Source organism: Trachypithecus francoisi, unplaced genomic scaffold, assembly GCF_009764315.1.
Source record: "Trachypithecus francoisi isolate TF-2019V2 unplaced genomic scaffold, Tfra_2.0 Lachesis_group8, whole genome shotgun sequence".
Classification (NCBI taxonomy): Eukaryota; Metazoa; Chordata; class Mammalia; order Primates; family Cercopithecidae; genus Trachypithecus; species Trachypithecus francoisi.
In genome coordinates, this window is record NW_022681473.1 from 84,015,510 (window position 1) to 84,042,143 (window position 26,634).

Sequence of the window (26,634 nt, forward strand, 5' to 3'; positions counted from 1 at the left end):
CTCAAATACCACAATGCTGTTTTCACAAAGTGGGTTGCTGGAAGAAGTTGGGGCCTCTTTTGATCATTGCAACCAGAAGATGGTGCTTTGATGAAAGTACAATAAAACATAAAATTTGCTGTGGTGAAAAATAGGCATGATGAAAACAGATGGTTTGGCATCAGATTTGAGTGAGATGATGTCAAAATACATGGTCCCATATGAGAGTGCATTTGTTCTAAGAGGCGACTGGTGTGCTAAGGTGTCATATCTAGAATGCCAAGGTCCCCAAACATTTCTTTCTGGTATACAAAGGGACAGAGTTTGTGTCAGACTGACTGCTAACTCTTGGAAGGGAAATCCAGGTGAGTATGCAGTGGATATTGGCTTTTATCAGTGATCCCATCAGGATACTTGTTTTTATCAGCAATCCCATCAGTGCTAGTGGTCGTGGTAGGTGGCTCAGGCAAGTTCCTAAAAAGGTAGGGCTGTCATAGGTGGCTGACTTTGCTTGCGGACCACAAGATACACATCCTGGGTGTATGTGAAGATGCTGTGACTGGGACATAAGTGGAGTTCAGTGTGTGTGCTCTGTGTTGTGCCATTTCCTGAGGAGCAGCAAGGAGCCATCGTGGATGATGTAATCATGCCGCTCACTCAGCCTCCTGGAGGGTGAATAGGCTGCCTTTCCGAGGACAATCTGCTGTTTGGGATATTCACACTTGGACAAATGTCTGATATTTAAAGGACCAGGAGAGCCAGGTGCTCAGAATTCCACCATGAGTGGAAAGAACCTGAAATAGAAATCTGGAGACCTGACTTCTAGCACTTACTTTGCCCAACTTGGTGTGTAATCTTGAACATGTCACATAATCTCTCTGAATATCACTTTCTTTAATCTGTGTAAGAAGGGAGTTGAAATGTAATCCATAGAGTCACTTGAGAAGTGTAACGCCAAAGCATTAGAAATAATTTTGAAACTGAATGAAAAATATCTTACCTGACTTGCCAGTTCTAGAAAGATGTTTGCAATGGTGAATGAAAGGAGAGAGATGATTTGCAAATGTTCAGTCCTAGAAATTAGAGTTAGAGAAGACGTGGGACTGATTGTGGACCTATGTGACAATTTTTGAAGTAATCTGTATTTTTCTTTCTCCATTTTTTCCCCTGTCCTTTAAGAATCTCCAATTCCTCACTTCATACATGAAGCTTTCCCCCATGACCCTGGCTTGTTCTGATCTGTTTCCTTCCTAACCACTCATGGAGCTTGGGGTCTTTATCATGAACTTAGACACTACATTTTCTTCCCTCTGCATTGCCCTCTAATTGCTTGATGCACATCAGTCATGTCTGCAGCTGCAGTAAAACACCATGATGATAGATAAGAAGTTTGGGCATAAATTTAATAATCCCCCTTCCCTACATGAGCTTTGTCATTGACAGTATCCCTTGGAGGATCTAGCACAGGGCAGGCATTCAAAATCATTGAAGTAAAAACAAATCACCTTATCAAATGAGTTGTTCTGGTTGCTTCATCTTTGAATAAGGGGAATGGGCAAAAATCTGGGGAAAAAGATGGTGGGTGCCAAAGTTTCGGTAATGTAAAAACATTTGGAAACCAAAGTTACGCACATCCTGATGCACAAGGATGAGATCAGAAATGAATTGAAATCATTTCACTGAGACTCTGTAGCCCTTAGATGGTGCAATTTAACTTTCCTACTTGGCACCTTTGCTTGATTATAGGGTTCAAAAATATAATTGAGTCTATAATCACTAATGTTTCCTAGAAAGTATAGGATTTAGGAGTTAGATTCTATTTAGAAATATTTTCTCCAGATAAATATACTTCTCCTCCTCCCTGGAGTAAATGGGGGCACCAGGCTCCTTTGAGTTGCCTGGGGATGGTGTCAGTATTTTGATCTATTTATACCAGTCCTGCTCAGGCTCATAAAGTGCTTAATTAAAGTGTGCGTTTGGTGGTGAAACCTGGTCTTTAATGGAACTAGAGTGGGGTCATCTTATTTAAAGCCACAGTTCTTACCATAGACCCCATTAGACAATCAACACACATTCTGGCATTTTCTTCCCAGTGAAATGCAGGGTTTTCACAGATGCTAACTCATGGGTGGAACTGCGCTTAAACATAAATGAGGCTAGCCCCTGTTCAAACCCCAAGTTTGTAGGGTCTGTTAGTTGACCCAGCCACATCACTGCATCAGCCCAGTGGGTGGCAAGGGGCTTTGACTATTCTAAGAAGCAGGCCCTAGGACGGGTGTGAGAGAGAACTCACACATCTATCTGAAGAAGGACCAACTGAGGGGAAGCAGGGAGGAGACAGAGGTTTTTGTGAGCTTTGAAATAAAGAAAAGAATATCATCTGGTTAGTGCATAGTCTAAACAAATGGTAACTTTCAAACCTCAACTTCTGTCTTATCAGCACCAAAAATATTTTGTTTAGACTGATGCCATATGAATCTCTTGGAGCTGCTGTTATACCCTATATCAGTGAGTGATTGTTTCTAGCTGCCACTAGAGACTGGAGTATAATGTCTTTAACAAATTAGGATTTTGTATTCATTTGTAGAAGAATCCAGAGGTGGGCAGTCCAAGGCTGGTGGGATAGATGGTATAATAGGATCTCAGGGGCTTTCTATATTTCTGATCCACCATCCTTAGTTTATGTGCTTTAAATCCTATGTGGTTTCCCTCCTCAAGCACATTCATGGTCACAAGATTGCTGCTGGATCTCCAGCCGTCATGTCTATATTCCAGGGAGAAAGAGAGGAAGGGAAAAGGTAGAAGCAGAACAATTTTTGCTGCATCTGCCTTTTAAAGGGTTCTCACTGAAACCCTACCCAACTGATTTTACTTACATCTCATTGGATATGCATAGCCACAAAGAGAACTTGAAAAAATATAATCTTTCAGCTGTGTGCTTTTCTGCCTGAATAAAGATAGAATTTGCCTCTGACACTAAGAAAGAAGAGGAGCATGAATATCGCAAGGCAGCTGGCAGTCCCTGCTACCCTCCTGTACCTCAGTTCTCCCCTGTTTTCCAGGATTCACAGGCATCCTGTTAGTCCCTGTCTTCCTTTTCCCACCTCCATATGATGGGCCCCCAAGGCCTGGTTAGCAGGATCTGAAAGATAACTCATTGACAGTATAATAAGTTAGCTAAGTGTCACTGAGTATTTACTATGCTCCATGCATTGCTTTAAAAGGTTAGCACATCATGAAGTGGGGTGACCAATCTTCCGTACCTGAGAGGGAGATCAGGGGGCATCGGGAGGATTTCCCCAGCCAAGTGTAGCCCAGCCTTGGTCTGAGGGAGATGCCGTGGCAGACCAGTTTGCTGGTAAAGTATAGGGCTCTGGCATCAACTGTTACATTTAAAATTCTTGTCCTACTTTATGGGTGAGTAATTCAATCACTCTTTGCCTCAGTTTTCTCATCAGTAAAACAGGGATAGCGATAGTACTTGCTTTGAGAGTGTATTAGTTTCCTGTGGCTGCTATAACATATTACCACAAACTAGGTGACTTCAAACAAGAGCAATTTATTCTCCCCCAGTTATGGAGGCCAGAAGTCTGAACTGAACGTGCTGGCAGGGCCACACTGCCTCTGGAGGTTCTAAGGGAGGGGCCATTCATTGACTTTACCAGGTTCTGGCATCTGCCAGCATTCCTTGGCTGTGGCTGCATCACTCTGATCTCTGCTTCCATTTTCATATCATCTTGTTCTCTGTGTGTGTGTCTAGCCTATCTTTGCCTCTTACTTATAAGGACCCTTTTGATGGCATTTAGGGCCCACCCAGCTAACCCAGGATGATCTCCCCATCTCAAGATCCTTAACTTAATCACATCTGCAAAGACCCATTTTTCCAATAAGTTTCTGTGGATGAAGACTGTGGAGTTATCTTTGGGACTTAGGATCTGCAGATACTCAGACACAGTGCCTGCCGCTTGAGAGCACTTGATCAGCTCTCATGGTAGCTCTGCTGTCTCACAGGGTTCTCTGGAGAGCAGGTGCCCCGGGGAAAAGATGTTGGTTAGTCACATTTTCCTCTTTTCTAACAAAGCTTTACACTTGACCAGAAATAATCATAAATGTCATTGATTCAGCACCACTCTCCCCGTTGCTGCGTGTGGGGCTCCACTTCTTCTCACTGAATCCTTATGATAGCTCTACCGCGGTCACCAGTTTACAGCAGAGGAAACTGGGTTCAGAGAGGTTAAGTCTCTTCCCCATTTCACAACCAGCAAGTGAGAGAGTTGGGATTCAAGTTCATTCTCCTTCTCCCTCATCATGCCATTTGTTTTGAAAATGCCTTGTGTATGCGCTGAAGGGCTTCTGTGGAAATGAAGAGTGAAAAGCAAGGACCCAAGACATAGGTGGTGCCAGGGGACCCAGAGTGAAAGAATGTATATAGAAGCACATCATCCAGATGCTATTAAAAATTGTTAATCTAATAGGGAGGGTGCAGCTTCACCAAATTGAATGTGCAATCTCTGTCTCCACCCTTCCTTTTGACAAGTGGCACTTGTCTCAATCTCATCCTTTTTTCTCCTTGGTGAAGAATGTTCCTTCTCAAGCTCAGACAATATTTCTTGTCCTTATTGTGACATCTTATGATCTCACAGGTTGGCTCTGACCACACTCTCTGCTAACGTTATTTTGCAGTTTATCTTCATCCTGTATTTCCCTGCCCTCTCCACAGACATGTGGGCTCTGGACAGTAGAGTTGGCAGTTAACATTGTAAAACTGTGTGTTTATTGTCAAATGCCTATGTTTTGTTTCCCAACTAGATGGTAAAACTCTTGCATGCAGGGACTGAGATTAATACATCTCGGCCCCAGCTTCTAGTTTTATGTTCCAGACATAGTAGATGATCAGCAATTGCTCCAAGGAAGCGATCGGAAAACATCCCTCTGAAAGATGCAGGGGTCATGGGATTGCTGGTGTGGTTTACACCCCTGCAAGCTACGAACTCCTGAGAATCTAACCTGGAAGTCCAACTCTGCACTGTGTAGGGGATTCCCAAGGGCAGGTTTGTTCTGATAATGAGTAATGTCCCCTGCTTTTGGAAGATATCTCCCTCCACAGGATTTGCCCCAGGCACTTGGCAATGTAACGTTCCAAGTCCCCATCTTGTCTTTAAGGCAGTTGCTAATGTTAACCTTCCTGGACTCACTGGATTCCTTTGCAGCAGGAAGTAGACACCTCCTTAGCTTGAGTCAAGATGTTAGAATGCAGATTGAAAATATTCTTGAGGGATAGTGATTGCTCAGCCCCTCGCTATGGCTACGCAATGAACAACTGATGGCTCACCAATGTGACATTCTAATGAATATACTCCATTTAAAATGGAGGCTGCTTCATGGGGATGGCTCCCTTGAAGTTACTTCCTTACTTTGTTTCTCGGGCAAATTTGCATTTTATAGAACTCAAAGGAGCTGGAGTTTCTGTTCTACTGTTACAAATGCATAATATGTTCTCAATGGCTGGTTTGCTGTGTAGACACTAAAACAAACTGCTTTCTCTTCTCTTACTTCTATCCCTTCCCACTTCTTTTTTTTACTTTCAAGGTTTTTTCTCCTATTAGCTAAAAAAGAATAGAGACAGGATCTCACTATATTGCCCAGGCTAGTCTTAAACTCCTAGCCTTAAGTGATCCTCCTGCCTTGGCCTCCCAAAATGCTGGGATTAGGCGTGAGCCACCACACCCAGCCTCAATAAACTTTTATCAGTTACTGTAGTTTTTGTTTTGTGTTAAGTATCTTCCTAGGGCACCTTCACGGGTCAACCCTGTCCTACTTTTGATGTGGAGTCAGTGAAGGGGAAGAAGTTCTGGGACAAGGAGGAAGCTATGGGTTCTCTTCACTGTCTAAGCAGGAGGCTCCTCCCGCAGTAAAGGAGGACAGTGTCTTGCAATAATAATTAAATGCCCCGACCCAGAAGTGACACATAGCATTTCCACTCATAGCCCATTTGCCAGAACACTACGGCCCATCTAACTTGCAAAAGCAGAATCATTGTGGTCTTCTTTGGTTAGGAGGAAAGAAGAATTAGAATAGGCAAGCCCTGAAAAGTTCTACTACAGGAATCATTTGGTGATCTTAGGAAAAATACAGATGCCATGGTCTTGCCAGTAGAAAGTCTGATTCCATCGCCTGAGAATAAAAATTTGGCAAATGTTCCAAATGATTTTGATGCAAGTGGTATATGGGTGGACATTTGGGAACCACTGCTTTAGAAAACCCAACCCCAGGCCAGGCGCGGTGGCTCAAGCCTGTAATCCCAGCACTTTGGGAGGCCGAGACGGGCAGATCACGAGGTCAGAAGATCGAGACCATCCTGGCTAACCCGGTGAAACCCCGTCTCTACTAAAAAACACAAAAAAACTAGCCGGGCGAGGTGGCGGGCGCCTGTAGTCCCAGCTACTCGGGAGGCTGAGGCAGGAGAATGGCCTGAACCGGGGAGGCGGAGCTTGCAGTGAGCTGAGATCCAGCCACTGCACCCCAGCCTGGGCGACAGAGTGAGACTCAGTCTCAAAAAAAAAAAGAAAACCCAATTCCCCCTTGGGATGACTATTGGCTGTATAGGTGATAAGACTGATACATGTACAGGAATATGAAAAACAGTCAATGTATAACTCAGTGCCAAAATATGAAGCATATATAATAAATGCTGCAGTCCCTACAGGGACTCAGCAAACACTTCACTGCCCCTCCTGATACTTATTTTGTCTCTTATTTGGGTGTCTTTGCCAAATAACTCATGGTAAGACCTAGTCTTGTGGAGGTGATGGAGAAAGGTCTTGGGCAGAGGTGGGGTCAGGACATTTTAGCAGATTAAAAGCAGCAGTACGTATGTGAAGATGTGAGATGTGTGCTCCACATGCATTTGCATGTGTGTGTACTTTTGTGTCTTCATGTGCGTGGTGGGAGAACAGGGTAGAGAAGTAGAGTCCAATGTCCATCCTTCCCTGCAGGGCCTGTTGGAATGATAAGATCCTATGAATAATAGTTTTATATTATAGCTTTTTATACATCAGGCTGAACCCAGAGAGCATACCAGAGATTCTGAATTAATCCTTGCTGTGCCACCTTACTGGGTGACCCATTGTCAGCTATAAAACTGGGCAAATCTGAGGCTTATTACCAAGCTTGGGGATGACTCAATTCTTCCTCTGCCTCTTCCTCTTCCTCTTCCTTCTCCTTTTGAACAGCCTCTTTAATCAGGAGTTGTATTTAGGTACTTGTTAACAGAATCCTAAAAAACAGAAGTGGTTTAAATCGATTAAAGATTTATTATTAAAAGCCGGGCGCGGTGGCTCAAGCCTGTAATCCCAGCACTTTGGGAGGCTGAGACGGGCGGATCACGAGGTCAGGAGATCGAGACCATCCTGGCCAAAATGGTGAAACCCCGTCTCTACTAAAAAAATACAAAACCTAGCCGGGCGAGGTGGTGGGCGCCTGTAGTCCCAGCTACTAGGGAGGCTGAGGCAGGAGAATGGCGTAAACCCGGGAGGCGGAGCTTGCAGTGAGCTGAGATCCGGCCACTGCACTCCAGCCTGGGCGACAGAGTGAGACTCCGTCTCAAAAAAAAAAAAAAAAAAAAAAAAGATTTATTATTACTGCTTACATAAAAGAGAGCCAGAGGTTGGCAATCATCTGGGTCCCAGGTTCCTTTTGGCTTTCACTTGACCATCCCTAGGGTGTGATCCTCTTCCTCATTATCTCAAGATGGCTGCTGGAGCTCCAGTCATCATATCTACATTTCAGGCATGAATAAAGGGAAGAGAAGAGGATAAAAAGGGTGTCTTCCAGCTACACCTGGAGAAGTATCATTGAATGACTTCTGCTTAGATCTGATTGCCTACAATTATGTCACACGACTATTCCAAGTTGCAAGCAAGGACTGAGAAATGTAACAGCCTCTATTATAAAGGTCCAGGGTCAGGCATCCCAACTTTTATATCCCATTCTCTTGCACAGGGAGGTGTAAGTCTTTGCCTTATAGAATGGGAGAGGGCTAACTCTTGCTCCTGGGTAGACACATGCAGGCTTGGTGGATGCTTGGATACAAGAGACCCAAAGTGTTGATAGACAGGCCCAAGGCTTCAGCCTCAATGCCTGAGAGGAGAGTTGGCAAGCCAGAGACTGAGCAGGGATTCTCTTCCCTCCAACTCAGTGAGCAGATGCCATGCTCTCTGCTCCAGAGGCCAATCCCCTTGCAGAGCACAACTCAATCCAATAACACCCTTTGTTGTGGCAGTTTTGTTTTTAGAAATAGAAGGCATGCAAGAGAATGTTGGCCCCTTGGTGGCCAAACAGCCTGGGACTTCTTTTTTTCAATAAAATATGAGCTTGTTTTTAGTATTGAATTTGTAGGTACAGAATAACTGCCTCTCCCATCACAACAGTATAAAAGAGAATGAATGAAAGTAAAATTCTCATCTGTCCTCCCTCCTACCTGTGGCTTCAGTCTCATAATCTGGAGGCAACACTTTGTTTCCCTGGTCACTTTCCAGATGTATTGTTTGCATATAGGTAAATGTGCATCGTTACACACACACACACACACGGGATAATACTTTACATACGGCTCTGCAATTTGCTTTTTTTTTATTAGCGTCTTGGTGATCATGCCATATTAGTACTTGTAGACCACCTTATTCTTTTCTTATGGGTATGTGGCATGAATGCCATCATTTATTTACCCAGCTGCAGTTGAAGAACATTTTGGTCTTTCCAGGCTTTTGCTATCAAAACCATTCTCTAATTTTTAAAACAGGATTCCTGTCTTGATCACATTGTTTGGATTGGAAGCTGAACCTAGTAGTTGGGGGAGAGAAAGCATTGCTGCTGCCTCTGGGAGGTCTTGCCCCATGATTCCTGGGGTTCTTCTCTAGTCAGGCCCATCTCTGGCTTCTCCATGGGGGTTCTACACCCATGGGTTCCTTCTTGTCCCAGGACCTCCTCCCTACCACGGACTCCACATCAAGGGTGGGATAGGGTTAACCCTGGGAAGGTTAATAATTGGGTGCTTTGGGCAGATAAATAGCATGGATCTCCTTCATCTATAGGAGAGGCTGAGTACTGAGGAGAGGAGAAAGTGGCCTGGTGGTGGCCGTTCTTACCTCCCTTTGGCTGCAAGCAAAAAGCAGTCCACTCTACAGTTCACTGGACCAATTATCCTTGGAACAGATTTTTGTGGCCACCTGTTAGTATTCGAGCATAACCTTTGGGGTCTCTTTACCCACCTCCCAAACCCCATCTCAAACAGCTAACCAAAGCCTCCTTTCCAATGACATACAATGCTTACCCCACAGAAGTTCCAGAGGTTGCAATTTTCTCCACCTTCAATGTCATTTCCAGTGAATTTTATTCACCCTGCAATGCTTCCAGCTCCCCAGTGATGTTCCAGTACCCTTTAGATCTAAGACCCAACTGCTCTACCCCTTAATCTGGCTCAGCTGAAGACCCTGGGGGATTCTCCAACCTCTGAGGCCAGGGTCTGCTTCATTAAAAGAGGCTTTGTTGCTGATAGTTTTGACCTGGCTTATGGTTTTATTAGGTGGTTTGGGGCAGGCTGGATACCTCAGCTGGTTAGAGAGTGGGAGTGATAATCACTTTTTAGCTTGACTTTTAAACCTTGCTGTGCTCGCTTTAAATTCTTTTCTTTTTAATTTTGCTGTGCTGTAAGCTTCAGTTTACAAATTAGAAAATGTCAAAGTGGCTGTAAACCCCATTTGTTAGCAGGTCCCAACAGTTTTTGGGAGGCATACCCAGCAAACTGAAGCCTATAAGATTGTTATAATAGCCGGGCTCAGTGGCTCAAGCCTGTAATCCCAGAACTTTGGGAGGCCGAGACGGGCGGATCACGAGGTCAGGAGATCGAGACCATCCTGGCTAACACGGTGAAACCCCATCTCTACTAAAACATACAAAAAAACTAGCCGGGCAAGGTGGCGGGCGCCTGTAGTCCCAGCTACTCAGGAGGCTGAGGCAGGAGAATGGCCTGAACCCGGGAGGCAGAGCTTGCAGTGAGCTGAGATCCGGCCACTGCACTCCAGCCTGGGTGACAGAGCAAGACTCCATCTCAAAAAAAAAAAAAAAAAAAAAAAGATTGTTATAATAGGTAGCTAGTCAGGCATGAGCAGGGCAGGAGAGGGGTCTGCCTGACCAGGAATGTTAGGTAACCATCAGGCGATGGGCAGGCAGTTGTTAACTGTCTCTCTAAAATAATAATTGGTCACAGTCAGTGCCAGGGAAAGGCAGTCTCCGTATAGATAGAAGAAACCTGAAACTGGTGATCAGCAGCTTCCTGATAAGATCTCAGGAGTTAGGCAAATGGGCTCAAGCAAGTTCATTGAGGGGCAAAATAGCAGAGTTTAACTGGTATATGACCTTCCAGGGACATTCCACCGGTAAGGGAAGAATGCCTCACGTGAGCATGCGTACAGCTCTGGCAAACACACTGCACATGCTCATCTCCCAAGTGCTGGCAGGCCACTGCATATATGGACAACCCATGCCAAGGGAAGAATCAGGGGAGAAGGGACTCAAGAGCCTGGAAGTATGCCAACGTATAAAACCCCAAGTCAAAAGGTCAAACTGCGCGCTTGTCTTTCAAGTTGCCCGCTTGCCCCTCTTCCAAGTGTACTTTCTTTCCTTTTGTTCCTACTCTAAAGCTTGTTAATAAATTTTCATTCCTGCTCTAAAATTTGCCCCGGTCTCTCCTTCTGCGTTATGCCCCTTCGTTGAATTCTTTCTTCTGAGGAGGCAAGGATTTAGGTTGCTGCAGGCCCGTATGAATTTGCTGCTGGTAACAAGGTTCATATGTTGAATTTCTGAGAGATGTTCACTGGATATTTTCTGATGGGCATAAACTGTACCCTGGACCCAGGAATCATTAGATAAATACTTTATGTATTTTGGTTATAAGGAGGGCCTAGTAAATGAATATGGGTGGCTTATTCCCTAACCGTTGCCACTATGAGAAAACAATTCAGTGTGTGTTCTCCCCGTAGTAAGATATGGTGTCATCCAGGTGTAGAGAGGACTCGAAGACTCTGGAGTACTGTGTGGCCTGACCATTTGTGTAGGGCAAGAAGAGCAACTATATGCCTGGAGTGCCCCCAGCCTCATATCCACAGGAGACATCTAGTGTGGATCATGGCATTCTTCTCTCAGTGAACTCAACCTTGACTTCTTTTCTAAGCAATTGCCACCAATCAGATTTGGTGCACAAGGTAAAATTTATTGGCTATCCTGGACCTAGAGGGTATTCAAATATGGCAATCTATGCTTTTCAGCAAATAGAGTTTGCAACACTATCCCAGCTTTAGCTTACCAATATGGGGACAAACTCACACTTGTTTGTTTGCTTTTGAGTGCCAAAGCCATTAAACACCAACTCTGCCAGGCAAGTTGCTGGGGCTTAGGAATAAAAAGGATGTTTAAAGGGGTTTTGTCTTCAATGAGCTCACAAACCGGAGATGTGCATAACTCACTGTAACACACTTTGGTGAGTACCATTATTAGCACATGAACAGAGCACTGTGTATGTAGACAGGAGGAAAAGAGGAAGAGTGTGAACCTACCTCAAAGGGTGCTTGGCAAGTAGAGAATGAGGAAGACCATGGAGGCCCAGGAAAAAGAATGTGCAGAAGTCTTAAAATGCTGAAAGGACATGGTGTGTACCAAGAAGAAAGTGTCTGATCTGGCAGAAGCACGGGGACCTGGCAGTTGGGGCAAACAGGGAGGAAATGAGGCTGGAGAGAAAAGCTGTTGCTTCAAAGAGGACTTTTTCTGCTTTGGTTTGAACCTGTGGATCCTTCTCCCCAGCTTGACTCAGGTGCCCTTTCCTCCGTCTGCCTAAGTGATTCTTCCACCTTCTAGGGTTGTTCCCGTCTTCTGCTCCATGCAGGGATGGATTCCAGGCTACTCCACACGTTGACCTCTAGCTCTATCATCCCGAAAACCTGCAGGGTGGGAAAAGCCACCATTTATTACTAAGACTGCTTAGGAACTTTGGAGTAGCAGCTGCTTCGGAGTTTGTGCCTGAGTCATTGTATACTAACGTGATCATCTCTTTGAGGAAATGCAGATGAAGCCCTGAAAAGATCTCTTTATCTTTTGGATCTATAGTGTTTTTCCCAATCTTAATGAAGCTAACAAAGATTCATTATTTAATACAAGGGCTATCAGACCTGGCGTGACTCCATCAACAGAGGAATGTGGCTGTAAACCCTATTTGTCAGCAGGTCTGCACCTTGTCAGAAAGAAGGGAGAGAAATGCAGAAAAGATGACATTTAGGTAAAGAAAGATAATAAAACTTCACCAAAGAAAGTCCCAGACTAGACAGGCAAGTAGATGCCACCCTGGGTCACTGGGAGTAGGAGGCCCAGCTGAATCAGATACTAAGGAATAACACCCTCCCCCTGAAATCAGGCATGAAGTTAAACAGAGCCCTTCTGAGCATACAGATGTAATGACTCAGTGTTCAGAGGTGGAGGGGAAGGAAGGGGCTTGATCCAGTGAGCAGAAGCAGATGAGAAAAATCATGTGGGCAGGTATGATGAAGAGGAATCAGATATGGGATCCTTACAAAATTATCTTCCCAAGACACAGATCTGGTCAAATACATCAGTTTAAGAATCTTCAGTAGCTCTTAGTTGAAGATATAATTATATCTAAATGCCTTAGCCCAGCACTCAAATTTCTCCACAGTTTCACTCTTAGCAAATTTTCTGGTCCTATAAAGCTGCCTGGGACTTCCTGAACTGACCTCTAATTCTCTCACTTCAACACCTTTCTCAAGCTGTTCCTTCTACTTGAGCAAGGTATTGAGGTGTCTCTCCCTCTGTCCTAAATATCCATAACATGTTCTGTTCCTACAATTCTTAGCGTTTCCTTTGTGCAGGTAACGAAGGCTTTGTTCCTCTTGACTACAAACATACTTATTTAGAGATTGTACCTTTTTCATTATTGCACTCAAAACATCTGGCCCAGTACTCTGCACGCTATAAATCCTCAATCTGTACTTGTTGAAAGTCAGCAGAATGGTTTTCAAGCTTAACCAAGACTGAAACAGAGGCAATGCCCATGGGATCTTCTGGCAGAGTTCTTAAAGGAGTCATGCAGGGTGATGGGGGCAGCCAGAGTCTATGACAAAGGTAGGCAGAGCCTTCCCGTTGATCCCTCTCCAGAGTGGTCATGAAAGTATCTTTTAAATTTAATTTTATTTATTACTTTTCTTTTATACCACCACTGAAATGCCTGAAGTTCACGGAAGCCCTCAAGGGCTTGTTTCATTAGGGTGACACAATCATACATGAGTACAAACTTTATATACTTTGGTCCAGGAAATATGTCCACCTCAGAAGGAGCACTGTCCCTGGGTCTGTCTCTGGACAGAATAGGAATGCAACTGAGGTACAGTTAAAGGCTGAACCCCAAGGGTCAATAAGTTTATAGCTCCACCTGCTGATGTCTGAGGCTGGGGCTTGGGACTAGACAAGGGTGCCTGACCAAGGCATCTGCCTAGGATTCTGACTTGGAGAAGGGAGAGAAGAATCAGAGAGGATCATTGTGCCCTATGCTGAGGGAGGTGAGGGATGGGAAGAGTTGGTGCAGGACACTCTAGAGGAATTTGGGAAGCCTGAGTCATCTCACAGCTTTTCAGGCTCCAATGCCATAGAATAGAGCTTCTACAGTCTTCTAGATCCAACGGTCTACCCACCTTAGAATTACCCGAACACTCACGGTGGACCTGGAATGAACAGAACTGCATGAATTGCTCATTCTGGCCCAGAGTGGGTGGCTTGAATACTCTGTTAGACATTAATTCCTTTGGGAAAGGCTGGGATAGGTTTCCTTTGAAAACAATTGGGAAGGAGAAAAGAAAAACAGAAAAAATATTAGGGGCACAGAAAAGTAGAAAAGAGAAGAGCTTCCCGATAGGTGCTTAACACAGTTTTTGAATAAATTATACGAATGATTAAATTCTTGGAACTGAGTGAAAGAATAGAAAGTGAAAGAAAATAAAATAAAAACAGAAAAAAAATGAAAAGAAACAGTCATACGATGATGAAAACAAGTAGGAGTTGATTAGAGGGGAAAAAGTCAATAGCGAAATTTAAGAGATTAGAGAAACAAACAACTCTCAGATAAACTTCCTTCTATGGTGACCTGAAGCTCCAGACTCATGTCCCAGTTCCAAGTACACAAGAAAGAGATGCTTCACAAGTCCCTGAATTTTCTCGGATTTAACCAACCAGACACTGTGGCTGTCCCTGAACTAATCATGGTGGCCCAGAGTAGGCTGGCTGGGGGATGAATGATATCAATTGGCCTGGATCACAATTCTTGCCCTAACAACAGCTTATTAGAGAAACTTGGCATGCTCCTGGGCTAGCCTGAGGCACTTGCTCCATCGGTGGGACTGGGGGATGGAGCACCACCCAAAGCACAGAGAACGAGTGTGGGAAAGGTGTGTTCTCCCACTCTCGGCACACTCCTCACTCCTCAAAGAGTGGAGTGTGGGTGCCAAGTTGCCAAAACTTTAAAATGTCTTCTACATCAACTTTTTCTTTCTTTTCTTTTCTTTTCTCTTCTCTTCCTTCCTTCCTTCCTTTCTCTCTCTCTCTTTCTTTCTTTCTTTTTCTTTCTTTCTTTTCTTTTCTTTCTTTCTTTCTTTCTTTCTTTTTCTTTCTTTCTTTCTTTTCTTTTCTTTCTTTTTCTTTCTTTTACTTGAGTAACTCTTCTTTGAAAGTATACTGAAGCATTATTTCCTTAAGGAAACCTCCCCTGACCTATCTTTGACTCCAGATTAGAAGCCCCAGAACGTAATCTGTGTTCTCATAACTCTCCCTTCCAGAATAGGGGCTCCTTCAAGGCAGGGCTTTGTCTTTTTTCCTCCATATCCCTAGTACTGAGGTCAGGGCTTGATATAATTAATGTTTGTTGGATAACTGAGAGAGACTAAATGCACGGACACTTGTAGGAGTGTGTCTCAGAGTAAGATGTGGCCTCTTGCCCCCAAAAGGGACACAGCTACATTGGGATGACTGCACCCAGGAGTGCTGGAGCTTTTGCTCAAGCAGAAGCCAGTATTTACAGAGCTGGAGCTAGGATGGGAGCTCCATGCTAAGCACATAGACTGAGAGTGGGGAAGGGGGCTTCACCTCTCCAGGAGAAGATTGTCTAGCAACTCCCAAGCAGTGCTATTGTTTCACGCTCCCAGACACCAGGGACTGAGTCTGCCCTACATCCAGGTTCTCAGGAGGGCACCTGGTCATCTCAAGTCTTAGAATTCTGTTTTTCTCATGTCCACTCCTTTTCTTCTATTGCACCACCCCCTTCTGGTCTCATAACAGTCTCTCTGCCCCTCAACTTTGCTCTGCCTTTTGCTCAACTCCTCTAAAACTTGCACACCACTGCCATAGAATGGTCCTTAAACACGTGATTATCATGTCACCCATTTTGTGAAAAACCTCAGTGAGTCTCAGTGCTTCCAAGATAAATTTTAAATTCTCCAACCCGGAATTAAACTTGTCAGTCTATCTCTGGAACTTACATGCATCCTTATCTCTCATTCCTCACCTCCTAGACCTGTGCATCAGCCTATAATCTGCTCTTCCCATTCCATCTGTACTGCTTCCTCCTCACTGTACATCCGTTGTCCCACTTAGTGTCCTCAGTTTTCCCTTTCGTTATCCAATCCTACTTCTCCTTAATTCTTGCAATTGTCTGACCTCTTGTACCCATAGCATTCTTTTCCTTCTCCAAACCATTTTTTTTTTTTGAGACAGGATCTTGCTCTTGTCATCCAGGCTGGAGTGCAGTAGTGCAGTCTTGGCTCATCGCAGGCTTAACTTCCCGGGCTCAAGTGATCCTCCCACCTTGGCCTCCCAAAGTGGGATTACAAGCATGAGCCACTATGCCTGACTTTCTGCTTTTTTTAAAAATGGAGTCTTGCTCCGTCACTCAGGCTGGCATGATCATGGCTCACTGCAGCCTCGACTTCTCAGGCTTAAGTGATCCTTGTGCCTCAACATCCCAGGTAGCTGGGACTACAGGCGGCCCACCACAATGCCTGGCTGTTTTTTTGTTTTTTCTTTTGTTTGTTTGTTTGTTTTTGCAGAAACAGGGTCTCACTATGTTGCTCAGGCTGGTCTCAAACTCCTAGGCTCAAGAGATCTGCCTGCCTTGGCCTCTCAGTGTGGGGATTACAGGTGTGGATCACTATGCCTGGCCTCCCTGAGCTATTATGTTCCTAGAAATGTTGAGCCTATATCTGTTGTATCAATCATTCACTTGACGCTTAATCATCTAAGCCCATTATTTGATTACAAACTTTTTACACCATCTAGCCACATGCTGGGAATGCAGTAAATGTGCAATGAGTGTTAGTTAAATGAAAAAGCAAAGGGGAACACGTTGAGTGGAAAGTGGCAAATGTGTAGTGTGGCTTTAGAGTTCTTTGGATTTGTTTTAGTTTGGTTGTGAATACTACTCGTGCCCTTTGGCGTACCACTTAATTGCTGAATCTCATTTCCACATTAGTAAATTGAGGTTAATCTTTCCAGCCCTACAGAGATTACAGGTTATGGGGAACACCAAATGAGAGGTCATACATGCAATGCTTTATAAACTCCTAATGGTAAGCTATTAGGGCTTCTCTTTTCATTTCGATTACAAAATATTTTTCTTCTTACTTTTAGACTTGCAACCTTATTTCTCGAAAGAGGGCCCAACAGGATAGGTGGTATTTACAAGAAGGCTGTTTACAGACACTTCACGGATGGAACTTACTCCATAGAGATCCCCAAACCTCCCTGGCTTGGATTCCTGGGCCCCATCTTGAGGGCTGAAGTGGGTGATGTGATTGTCATTCATTTAAAGAACTTTGCTTCTCGACCTTACTCTCTGCATCCACATGGCGTTTTCTACAACAAAGATTCGGAAGGTAAATATCAATCCTCTATTATTGCGGTCTTGTCTCTATTTCATAAGTAAGGTAACTGTCAGAGTTAAAGAGATTTTAGGAGCACAATGATTACATGGATATGTTTGCCTCCTCTCTGTCTCCTGCATCCATCTGTCTACCTATTCTGTCTCACTCCTTTCTTGCTTTTTTTGTTTTTTGTTTTTCAGAGGTGTTCTCACTCTGTTGCCCAGGCTGGAGTGCAGTGGCATGATATCAGCTTACTACAACCTCTGTCTCCCTGGTTCTAGATATTCTCCTGCCTCAGCCTCTGTAGTAGCTGGGATTGCAGATGTGTACCACCATGCCCAGCTAATTTTTTTTTTATTTTTAGTAGAGAAAATATGGTTTCACCATGTTGGCCAGGCTGGTCTCGACCTCCTGACCTCAAATGATCCGCCCGCCTCGGCCTCTCAATGTGCTGGAATTACCGGCGTGAGCCACCGTGCCTGGCTCCCCTTCATGCTTTTTCTTTCCCTTATTTCCTCTCTCTCCTCTTCCTTGCTCTTCTTTATGTTGACACAAAACTCCTCAGTACCTGCTCCACCATGCCCCAGAAGCACACTAGCTTTCTTCCTTGTCACTTACTCATGCCTGATTTGCACATTGGATAAAGGGCAACATGCTCCTATCACCAAGGTGGGTACGGTTTTATCAACAGAAGCTGATCCCCACTCCTTGCTTCAGGCTGCTATTTTTGGTGCTGCCTTTGTGAAGCAGTCCTGTCTTCCTTCTTGTGTGTACTTTAGGTGTTTCATTAGGGCAGTTTCTGGATTCCTCCCTAATTGAAAAATATTAAACAACTTTCTTAGACTTTTGAGACACAAGTATTTCTCCAACATCAAAAATAATTTTTGCATCCTGTATTTCATTCTTGCTCATGACCTGGTGGAATGAGTCGAAAGGTGCTGTACCTGCTAGGTGACTGCTTCTGGGAAATGTGCCAGCACAGTGCCATTAACTCTGAGGCAAATCACATTATCATCAAAGGGGAGTTTCTGGGCATTAACAAATATTCCAAGGCAGCCTAACTTGTGTGGCAGCTGCCCCAGCCATGTCTCTGTAAGCAGCCAGAGGAGAGAACTCTGATGGTGAACATACAACTGGGATTGCCCTTTGTTCTGGACTCTCTTTTCCTCCACCTGGAGTGCAGCCAAGATTTGGTAGTTCTTAGTTGTTGAGGATGAGCACAAAAATTGTGCCAGGTGAACTTTAAGGTGTAACTGTGAATGCATTTTCTTTAATACAGTTTTTTTAACTTTTATTTTCTGTTCGGGGTATATGTGCAGGTGTGTTACATGGGTAAACTTGTGTCATGGGGATTTGTTGTAAAGATTATTTCATCACCCAGGCATTCAGCCTAGTACCCACCAGTTATTTTTCCGGATCCTCTCCCTCCTCCAACCCTCCACCCTCTGCTAGTTGTGTGTTGTTCCCCTTTATGTGTCCATGTGTTCTCATAATTTAGCCCCCACTTATAAGTGAGAACATGCGATATTTGGTTTTCTCTTCCTGTGTTAGTTTGCTAAGGATAATGGCCTCCAACTTTATCCAAGTTCCTGCAAAGGACATCATCTCATTCTTTTTATGGCTGCATAGTATTCCAAGGTGTATATGCATGACATTTTCTTTATCCAGTTTATCACTGATGGGCGTTCAGGTTGACTCCATGTGTCTTATTTATACTGCAGGTAGAAAGTAAAGCTGTACCAAGATAGTTGTTCCTGACTTTTCAAATATGGAGAAAATAGGGGCATCTTTAAGTCTAATGGTTGTCTTCTTTCCTCCGTACGTTTCTGGAGAGCATACCTTAATAGAGCTAATGGTGTCCTGAAAAATCATTTAGGCCAGTGATTCTAAAGCTTTATAGGGCCACAAATTCTTTTTTCAAAAAAATTGTGATAAAACATATGAACATAAAATTTACCATTTTAACCATTTTCAAGTGTTCAATTCAGTGGCATTAATTACATCCACAAGATTGTACAATCATCACCATGATCTATTTCCACAACATTTTCATCATCCCAAACTGAAGCTATAAAGCCATTAATCAGTACCTCTCCATTCCTCCCTTTTGTTGCCCCACTGGCAACTTCTATTCTAATTTCTATGTCTATGAATTTGCCTATTCTAGGTACCTCATATAGGTGGAATCATACAATATTTGTCCTTTTGTGTCTGGCTTATTTCACTTAGCATAATATTTTCAAGGCTTAGTCATACTATAGTATGCATCGCAATGTAATTCCTTTTAAGGCTGAATAATATTCAATTGCATGTATATACCACACTTTGTTTATCCATTCATCTGTTGATGGATGCTTTGGTTGTTTCCACATCATGGCTATTGTGAATAATACTGCTATAAACACTGGTGCACCACAGATCTTTCTGACCATCTGTGAGAGCCATGAGCCCTTGCACCAGAAAAATATGTATGTGCACAATTTTCTTTTTGAGATGGGGTCTTGCTGTCACTCAGACTGGGGTGCAGTAGTGCAATCATGGTTCATTGCAGCCTTGAACTCCTGGGCTCAAGTGATCCTCCTGCCTCGGCCTCCCAAGTAGCTGGGACCACAGGCACCTGCCACTACACCCAGCTAATTTTTCAAATTTTTTTTGTAGAGATGAGATCTTGCTATGTTGTCCAGGCTGGTCTCAAATTCCTGGCCTCAAGCAAACCTCCTGCCTTGGCCTCTCAAAGTGCAGGGATAACAGTCATGAGCCACTGTGCCCAGCCTGTGGACAAAATTTTGAACCCACTTTAAAGAGGTTCTCAGGGTCCCTGAAAACATTCTCAGGGTCCTTAAATTAAGAACATTTCAAATGTTGCTTACCCAGGAAACCTTCTCTCTATCCTGTCTGTAGGACTCTCCCATTTCAGAAGTGTGTTGGTTTATCTCCTAACACTTAATACTGGCCAGGCGTGGTGGCTTATGCCTGTAATCCCAGCACTTTGGGAGGCCAAGGTGAGTGGATCACCTGAGGTCAGGCATTTGAGACCAGCCTGGCCAACAGGCGAAACCCAGTCTCTACTAAAAATACAAAAAATTAGCCAGGAGTCGTGGCACATGCCTGTAACCCCAGCTATTTGGGAGGCTGAGGCAGGAGAGTCACTTGAACCTGGGAGATGGAGGTTGCAGTGAGTCGAGATCATGCCATTGCACTCCAGCCTGGGCAACAGAGCAAGACTCCATCTCAAAAAAAAAAAAAAAACCAAAACCAAAACAAAAGCAAACCCCACTTAATACTGGTATAGTAGACATACAAATGGCCAACAGGTATATTTAAAAAATGCTCAACATCACTAATCATTGGGGAAATGCAAATCAGAACTACAATGAGATCTCATCTTACCCGAGCCAAAATGGCTATGATCAAAAAGACAATAAAATGCCCTCCCCCAAAACACAAAACACAAACAACCAGATACTGGCAAAGACACAAAGAAAAGAGAACACTTATACACTGTTGGTGGGAATGTAAATTAGTACAGTCACTATGGAAAACAGTATGGAGATTCTTCAAAAAATGAAAAATAGAACTACCATATGACCCAGCAGTCCCACTACTGGGTATTTATTCAAAGGAAAGGAAATCAGTCTATCAAAAGGATATCTGCACCCCCATGTTTATTGCAGCACTATTCGCAATGGCTAAGATATGGAATCAAACTAAGTGTCCATCAGTGGATGAATAGATAAAGAAAATGTGGTATATATACACAACAGAATACTATTTGGCCATAAAAAGCATGAAATCATGTCATTTGCAGCAACATGTATGGAACTGGAGGTCATCATGTTAAGTGAAATAAGCTAGGCACAGAAAGACATATATAGCATGTTCTCACTCATATATGAGAGCTAAAAAAAGTGGATTTCATGAAGACGGAGAGTAGAGTGATAGATAACAGCAGGTTGGGAAGGGTGTGTGTGGTAGGGGGATGAAGAGAGGTTTGCTAATGGGTACAAACATATGGTTAGATAGAAGGAATAAGTTCTAATGTTCAATAGCGCCATAGGGTGACTATAGTTAACAACAATGTATTGTATATTTCAAAATAGCTAGAAACGAGGACTTGAGATGTTCCGAACACAAAGAAATGACAAATACTCAAGGTGATGGATACCCTAAATACCCTGACTTGATCATTTCACCTTCTATGCATGTAACAGAATATCACATGTACCCCATACATATATACACACATTATATATCAGTTTTTAAGAACTGGTACAGTAAAGGGGACCTTTTCTGTTTGCTTCCTCGTGTGTGTCTGTCTCTAAATTAGATTGTAGGGTTCCAGGAGCAGGGACCATCTTGGATCTTGCTGGGCATTGCTTCCCAGTACCTGGCCTAATGCTTGGCATGTGGTAAGTGCTCTCTCAACACTTTTTGTGTGCTTCCCAGATCTAGCCCAAGTTCATCAATACTCAGAGAGGAAATGTGCTTGGACCAAAATCTTACAGTTGATTAGGAGCTGAGTTGGGATAGACACAGGCTATTCATTACTATTCTATCTACCATTCTAGGGCTCTCTCCACTGTTCCACACTGCGCCTTTGCCTGTGCAGGCAGTTAAGCAGCACTGCCCATCCTGTGTGCAGATCTCAGCAGGCCACTGGGAAGTCTTGATTTTCAACCTTCCTGGGTCTGCCAGAGGGCTTCTTGTGAAAGTTTAGAGCAATGGCCAGGTCTTTAGTTATAGGCATGAGGGACCCTTGATTTGCTTCTTCTCACCACCATATATACTTTTTCAAAAGGTCTGTATTCATTGATAAACCTTTCATTGAGCACCCACCAGGTGCCAGACACTGATTCTGGGTCCCGAGGATAAAAGATGAATGAATCATAGGCTGTAGTAAAAAGAAAAAAATCAATAACCATAAGTATAAGGAGTTAATTTCAGTGCTCTTAATTCTGCTCCATTGATCTATATACTTATCCTTGGACCATTGCCACAATGTCTTGATTACTGTGAACTTCTAGTTAGTTTTGAAATGCAGTCGCATAAATCCTTCAACTTTGTTATTCTTTTCAAGGCTTTTTTGCTATTTAGGTTCTTTGCCTCCATATATATATTTGATCAGCTTATTAATTTTTACCAAAAAAAAATCAGCTAGGATTTTGATAGCACTTGCTTCGCATTAATTTGGTTGATAAATTGTAGGAAAATTCCATCTGCATTTAAAAAACAAATGGTGATCTTGCCAATATTGAGTCTTTCAATCCATGAACATGGAATTTAGGTCTTTAATTTCTCTCAATAATGTTTTAGTTTTTAGTTTACAAGATTTGCATTTCTTTTTTTAAATTTATTCCAAAGTATTTTATTTTTTCTGTTGATATTATGAATGGAATAGTTTTCTTAATTTCATTTTTGGATTGTTTGGTGTTAGTGCATAGAAATAGAATTAAGTTTTGTGTGTTGAAGTTATATTCTACTTCCTTACTAAACTTGTTTCTTAGTAGATGTTTAGTAGATTTGTTGGAATTTTCTGCATATGGACTTACACCATTGTGAATGAAGAGAGTTTTAATTCTTCCTTACCAATCTGTATACCTTTAATTTTTTTCTTTTGACTTATTACATGGCTATAACCTTTAGGAAAATATTTAATATTAGTAGTGAGACCAGATATTCTTACCTTTTTCCCAATCTTAGGAAGAAAGCATTTTGTCTTCCTCCATAAGCATGAGGCTAGCTGTGCATTTTTTCCAGATAGCTTTTTATCAGAAAGAAAGTTTCTTTCTTTTTTTAAATTTTGAATTTTTGTGGGAACATAGTAGATGTATATATTTATGGGTTACATGAGATATTTTGATACAAGCATGCAATGCATAATAATAACATCACAGTACATGGAGTATCCATCACCTCAAGCATTTATCCTTTGTGTTTCAGACAATCCAGTTATACTCTCGTTATTCTAAAATGTACAATTAAATTATTTTTGACTATTGTCACCCTGTTGTGCTAGCAAATAATAGGTCTTATTAATTCTTTCTGTTTTTTATATCCATTAACCATCCCCACTTCCTCCTACCTTTCCACTACCCTTCCTGGCCTCTGGTATCCATCCTTCTATTCTCTATTAGTTCAATTGTTCTAATTTTTAGTTCCCACAAATAAGTGAGAACATGTGAAGTTTGTCTTTCTGTGCTTAGCTTATTTCACTTAACATAATGACCTCCAGTTCCATCCACATGGTTGCAAATGACAGGATCTCATTCTTTCTTGTGACTGAATAGTACTCCATTGTGTATATGTACCACATCTTCTTTATCCATTTGTCTGCTGATAGACACAGCTGGCTTCCAAATCTTGGCTGCTATGAATAGTGCTGCAGTAAACATGGAAGTGCAGATATCTGATTTCCCTTTTTGGGGGTACATTAAAATGGGGTGTGTACCCATACCAGTGGGATTGCTGGATTGTATGATAGCTCTAGTTTTAGTTGTCTGAGGAAATTTCAAACTGGTCTCCATAGTGGTTGTACTAATTTATATTCCCACCAACAATGTACAAGGATTCCCTTTTCTCCACATCCTCACTGGAATTTTTTATTGCCTGTCTTTCGAATAAAAGTCATTTTAACTGGGTTAGGAGAATATCTCATTGTAGTTTTGATTTACATTTCTCTGATGACCAATAATGTTGGGCACTTTTTCATACACTTGTTTACCATTTGTATGTCTTCTTTTGAGAAATAGCTATTCAGATCTTTTGCCCATTTTTAAACCTGGTAATTAGATTTTTTTCCTATAGAGTTCCTTGTATATTCTGGTTATTAACCCCAGATAGGTAGTTTGCAAATATTTTCTCCCATTTTATGGATTGTCTCTTCACTTTGTTGATTGTTTCCTTTGCTGTGTAGAAACGTTTTAACGTAATGTGATCCCATTTGTCCACTTTTGCTTTGGTTGCCTGTGCTTATGGGGTATTACTCAAGAAATCTTTGCTGAGACTAATGTCCTGGAGAGTTTCCCCAATATTTTCTTGTTGTAGTTTTATAGTTTAAGGCCTTAAAGTTTTTAATCCATTTTGATTTTATTTGATTTTTGTTTATGATGAGAGATAGGAGTCTAGTTTTATTCTTCTGCATATGGATATCCAGTTTTCCCAGTACCATTTATTAAAGAGATTGTCTTTTCCCCAATGTATGTTCTTGGCACCTTTGTTAAAAATGAGTTCACTGTAGATGTATGGATTTATTTCCAGGTTCTCTATTCTGTTCCATTTGTCTATGTATCTGTTTTTATGCCAGTACCATGCCATTTGGGTTACTATAGCTCTGTAGTATAATTTGAAGTCAGGTAATGTGATTCCTCCAGTTTTGTCCTTTTTGCTTAGGATGGCTTTGGCTATTCTAGTTTTTTTGTGGTTCCATATAAATTTTAGGAATGTTTTTTCAATTTCTGTGTTGACTGTCCTTGGTATTTTGATAGGGATTGCTTTGGACAGTATGAACATTTTAACAATATCGATTCTTCCAATCCATGAACATGAAATGTTTTTCCATTTTTTTGTCCTCTTCAATTTCTTTCATCAGTGTTTTATAGTTTTCATTATGGAGATCCTTCACTGCCTTAGTTAAGTTAATTTCTAGGTATTTAACTTTATTTGTAGCTACTGTAAATGGAATTAATTTCTTGATTTCTTTTTCAGATTATTCACTGTTGTCATATGAAATGCTACTGATTTTGTATGTTGATTTTGTATCCTGCAACTTTACTAAATTTGTAAGTTATAATAGTTTTTGGTGAAGTCTTTAGGTTTTTCCAAATATAAGATTATATCATCTGCAAATAAGGATAACTTGACTTTTTCCTGGCCAATCTGGATGTCCTTATTTCTTCCTCTTATCTGATTGCTCTAACTAGGACTGGAGGAAATTCTTTTCTATTCCCAGTCTGTTGAGAGTTTTTCACTAAGTAAGTACTGGATTTTGTTTATTACTTTTCTATATCTGTTGAGATGGTCATGTGGCTTTTCTATATCTATTGAGATATATTATTACATTAACTAATTTTTGGATGTTAAGCCAACTTGGCAATCGTGAGATAAATCCCATTTGGCCATGGCATACAATCCTTTGTATATGCTGATGAATGCGATTTACTAATATTTTGTTAAGAATTTTTGTGTCTAAGTCATGAGGGTTATTGGTCTGTAGTTTTCTTGCGATGTCTGTATCTGATTTTGTTGTCAAGGCAATACTTGCCTCATAGAATGAATTGGAAAATCTCCACTCTTCTATTTTCTGAAAGATTTTGTAAAGTATTGGGATGGATTTTTCTTAGTATTTGATAGAATTTTTATATAAAACCATCTAAACCTGAATTTACTTTCAGGGAGGATTTTTAGTTACTAATTCAATTTCTTGTTATAGGTATATTCCAATTTTTTATTTTTATATTTTAGTTAGTTTTAGTAACTTGTGTCTTTCTAGAAATTTGTGTGTTTCATCTCAGTTGTCTAATATTTTGGCAGAAAGTTGCCTATATTTCCTTATGATACTTTTAATTTCTTTATAGTCAGTTATATCACCTCTTTCATTCCTGACTTTGGCAATTAGTGTTCTCTTTCTCTCTTGGCCAGTCTAAATAAAGTTGTCTCAATTTTGTTGATCTTTTCTAAGTACCAACTTTTGGTTTCATCTATTTTGTTTTTTCTGTTTTCTTTTTCATTGATTTCTGTTCCAATCTTTATTTCTTCTTTCTGCTTGCTTTGGATTTGTTTTTCTCTTCTTTTTCTAGTTTCTTAAGATGAAAGCTTAGGTTATTGATTTGAGAGGTTTTTAAATTTCTGAGATAGATGATTTAAAATCTAAATTTACTTTTTAAGCATGGCTTTACCTGTATCTCATACATTTTGATATTTTTGTCTTCATTTTAATTCAGTTCAAAATATTTTACAATTTCCCTTGTGATTTGTTCTTTGACCTGTGGGTTACTTAGAAGTGTATCATTTTATTTCCAAATATTTAGATGATTTCAAAGATTTCTTTCTGTCGATATTTAATTTAATTCCATTGTGATTGAAAAATACGCTTTGTGTGATAGTAATCCTTTTCAATGTATTGAAACTTACTTTATGCCTAGTATATGCTCTACTCTGGAGAACCATCCATGTGCTCTGTAATGAAGGTATATTCTACAGTCATTGGGTGCAATGTTCCAGAGACATCATTTAGGTATAATTGGTTCATAGTGTTGTTCAAGTCTCCTATATCCTTGCTGATTTTCTGGTTAGGTGTTCTATCAGTTATTGAGAGTTGAATATTGAAATCTTCAACAATTATTGTTGAGTTGTCTATTTGTCCATTTTTTGGGGGGAAGGTCTGAGTGTCACTTATTAACAGCAGTTTATACAGATCTGTTTTCAAAGTTCAGGCACAGAACCCTGGAGAAGAACAGTCTGTGAACAAGGAAGCCAGGAACACAGGATGTACACATCTTTGGCAGGCATGTTTAGCCCCAGAAGGATTCAATACTTCAAGTAGAATTCCACTGGATATTTGAAAGGGACCAAAGTTGAGGGTAGAAAGAAGTCTTCAGCAGGGCTCAGATCTCTGTTTAGGGCTCCTCTTGCACTGTCTAAGTCTATCCAAGTATTAGGACCCTGGGGGGCAAGAATCAGGCCAACC

The 26,634-nt window shown here is 41.7% G+C and overlaps 1 protein-coding gene across 2 annotated transcripts in view; it reads left to right on the plus strand.

The window, feature by feature from the left end:
* The window catches only part of HEPHL1 (hephaestin like 1), a 79,612-nt gene that overhangs the window by 2,083 nt on the left and 50,895 nt on the right, over window positions 1–26,634 (plus strand). For both annotated transcript variants that reach the window (XM_033207843.1, XM_033207844.1), the window contains exon 2: window positions 16,717–16,961. In XM_033207843.1, coding sequence (XP_033063734.1) covers window positions 16,717–16,961 — 245 coding nt within the window. The remainder of the gene's footprint in view (window positions 1–16,716; window positions 16,962–26,634) is intronic.